We start from the raw sequence: 3568 nt of genomic DNA, 5'->3' as shown, positions 1-3568 counted from the left end.
TATATATATATATATACATACACACACACATAAATAGAGATAGATACATACACACACACATACAAGGTGGTATGTAAAGGCATCTACAGTTGCCTGCATGTCGTGTCTGCAGAGCATTGTGGGTACTCAGAATAACAGTCATGCTGATATGCAAAGATTCAGATAGTGTGCGTCCAAGTGCAGACACCCAGACCCGCACAGATGTGCAGGTTCAGGTGCGCATCTGGCAACATGTAATTGCATGCAGCCACATCCTACCATAGGAAAAAACAGGGCGATTACGCACAGCACCTTTCCCTTCCGGGACAGACTACTTTCACGGGCGTGAACGCCATATGGATGTATTCACCTGTCTGAATGAGCCCTTCAATTCTGCAAAAGCTGTCATGTTAAAAAAGTAGGCAAAAGGCAATATTCAACTTCCTAAAACTAAGGATACAAGCTTCTGATAAAAAGGTCTTCTTTGTCCCTTACAGAATAAAATAAAAGTTATACTGACAACTATGGTCTTCCATACCTTTTCACCAAGACATGCTTCAAAATCTTTTTTTACATCAGCTACAGATACGCGGTCTTGAGGTCTCTTGGGGCCACTCACATATGGCACAATGGAATTCAAGTTAATATCTATGATCTTGAGGAAAAAACAAATAGGCATAATTGCTTGAGAACCAAAATAAAAATCTGCATCAGTCCTAGAGCATAAACAATTACAGCATACCTTACACACAAGATAGAAATGATATTCAATATACGCTAAATTCATTATAAGTGTATTTGTACTACACATCTTTCATGATTAACATCTTCAGGAGAACTCCTTGTGTTAGAAATGCCATTACACTTCAGGTTAAGAATCACAGGATAGAAAAAGGAATTTCAATGGATATGTAAATGTTGCCAGACACATTTGTTCACATACTAAGGCATGCTCTATGATGTAAAATCACGGTCTCCAATTGCATAAATATTTCTGCCAGAGTATAAAAAAACTATATAGAGTGCTGCCACTGACCATGTTAAATTTGTATTACCTTGGAATACTCAGGTCTTCTCACACACGTCTCATCTCTAAACAATTTTACTGCTCTCAAGTAGGCTTCACATGTTTTTAATCTGTGAGCATCAACACCTGTCAAGACAAAAAAAATGAGTAAATGTTTTGGTTTACACATTAACCCTTTTGTTGCCAAAGCCATTTTTATTTACATAATTTTTTTTTCACGAGTTAAAAAACACATTTTAGGCCTAAAGATTTGTTAAACCCAACCCCTGTATAGCCACCTGAATCACTTCCAACACAAAGCTGACAGTTGGCTTGGGTGGGCTGAAAACAGTTCCGGTTGCTTTAGGACCCGGGAGTGCGTTTAAAAACCTGTGATGCCACTGACATAGTAAGATCATTAAAGCTCAATCCTAGGCACACAGCCAATTTATATTTTGTACTTTCCGTAAAATCAGTTTGTTGGATTTCATTGGGGAGCACTGGCAAATATTAAAAAAAAAAAAAAACACTTAAAACCACAGCAAACAGTGTCAAGCCCTGTATAACCCCCTGCCACTCTTAGCATGCCTCGGTTCTGTTAAAATACAATACCAGCAGCAAGGTCATAAAAGTTCACTGAGGGACACAGGTCTTACCCCTCTGTATCTAAGAAGTAGATTTTATGGCAAGTACAAAAATCCAATCTTCTTTCTTGCTCATTGAGGGACACAGGATTCAGAGCCAATTGGGATGTCCAAAAACAGTCAAACTGAGTAGGCAACAACAGAACAATAATAGACCCACATAACAGAACCTTGGACTGCGTGCAGCTTAAAGAGCTGCCTGCAGGCCCCTATGCCTGACATTGGCATCAGAAGAGACCTGAACATACATCTGGAAAAATTTACAAAAAGTATTAACAGATCAAAATCAAGGAAACAGTTGCCTAATGCCAAAATGCCCAAGAAGCACTTACAGGCCGAGGAGAGTGCATTGTGACAGGAAAGGGTGGAATCTAAACCCTAAGACTAGAAGCTTAGGGTTATGATTTGTCCAAGCCACCCAGAAGTGGTGGAGCGAAAAGCTGGTTCCCTTTTCTCAAGCACCATCACAGATGACAAAGAAATGCAGTTTTTCTAAGGGAAGCAGTGGCTGCGAGAGGGACATCCAGACAATGAAGCGTGAACTCCTGATGCACTGGAGCCAGACAGAGGGGCATGAAACCAATGTCCTGGTTGAGGTGAAAATCTGAAACCACCTTAGGAAGCAAGGTGGTCCTAGGTTTCAACACCACTTTGTCCTTATCGAAGACCAAAAATTGTTCTTTACAGAACAAATCCACCAGCTCAGACACATGCCTCACAGAGGTGATGGCAACAAGGAAAGCAGCCTTGTGAGAGTGGAAAGAGGAATATCCTTGATAGGTTCAAAGGGCGTTTTTCTTTGAAATTCTGAGAAAGCCAAATTTGTATTCCACGGAGGCACTAGTGAACACACAAGGGGAGGTATATGAGATACCTAGGAAGATATAGACAGACAAAGGTCTTAATCAAAGAATTGAATGCTTGCAGTCTCTGGAACAAGTTACAAGTGCCGAGATCTGACCCTGATGGTAATCCAGGCCAACTGTTGATGCAGGCCTGATTGCAAAAAATAGGATTTTTGTACTCACCGTAAAATCCTTCTCTCTCCGTTCATTGAAGGACACAGGGCAACAGATCGTAGATCCTGTATGGTAGGGTAATATCGCCACCTGCAGGAGAAGGACGCTAGGCACAAAACTAAAGGCCAATTACAGCCTAGGGGCAGCCCCTGCTGGTGGCCCAACCCCCCACCTGCTGACAAGTCTCCAGTTAGTAACAAGCAGTTAGGAGTGCACCCCCTTCCGCGTACTACGCCCTCCGAGGCCAACTCGGAGCCACGAGGAAGCCTTCGGCCAAGATCCGTCGCAGAAGCCAAGGTAACAGCTAAAGTGGAGGGAAGGTGTAAATCGGACCGTAAGGCACCTAAGGAGCCACCAGGGCATCCCCAGTCAACGCCCAGGGATCCAGACCCCGGGCCACAAAACCTCTCCACCTCCCCGTTGAGACGAGACGCCAGAAGGTCCACATCTGGTTTCCTCCAGCGAAGACAGAGTGGATGAAAAAACTCCCGGCATAGGGACCACCCCCCGGGCCCATCGACTGGTGACTGAGGGAGTCGGCCTGCCAGGACAGGATCCCGGACACTTCTCGACATGCGGCCACGCTCATTGTGCCGCCCTGATGGCTATCGCGGTGCCGTCGTCAGACTGAACCCGAACCGACAGACTGTGGAGACAGTGCGACCAACGAAGGGACAGGCGAATCGCCCGAAGTTCCAACACATAGATCGTCCGACGAGACTCGTCCAGCGGCCACCGACCCTGCACCGGCAGGGGGCCCCCAGCCCCACAGGCTGGCATCCGTCGTGACCACCGTCCAGCGCAGTAGACGGAAGGACTCCCCGCGCACCAATGCTGGAGAGTGAAGCCAGCACCGTAGGGAGGCCGCGTCAACCGAAATCTCCTGTCCAGCGACAGGGTGGACTTGACCCACAGCCCCA

At 45.6% G+C, this 3568-nt stretch overlaps 1 protein-coding gene across 1 annotated transcript in view; it reads right to left on the bottom strand.

Annotated features, from left to right (window-relative positions):
- The window catches only part of IREB2 (iron responsive element binding protein 2), a 27331-nt gene that overhangs the window by 10240 nt on the left and 13523 nt on the right, over positions 1-3568 (bottom strand). Inside the window, exons 10-11 of the mRNA XM_018552764.1 lie at positions 1035-1132; positions 496-634 (exon numbers count right to left, since the gene is read on the bottom strand). Of these exons, the coding sequence (XP_018408266.1) occupies positions 496-634; positions 1035-1132 (237 nt within the window). The remainder of the gene's footprint in view (positions 1-495; positions 635-1034; positions 1133-3568) is intronic.

Source organism: Nanorana parkeri, unplaced genomic scaffold (genome assembly GCF_000935625.1).
Source record: "Nanorana parkeri isolate BGI_ZX_2015 unplaced genomic scaffold, ASM93562v1 scaffold97, whole genome shotgun sequence".
NCBI lineage: Eukaryota > Metazoa > Chordata > Amphibia > Anura > Dicroglossidae > Nanorana > Nanorana parkeri.
The sequence above is the reverse complement of the archived record's forward strand: the minus strand, read 5'-3'. Positions and strand labels throughout refer to the sequence as shown.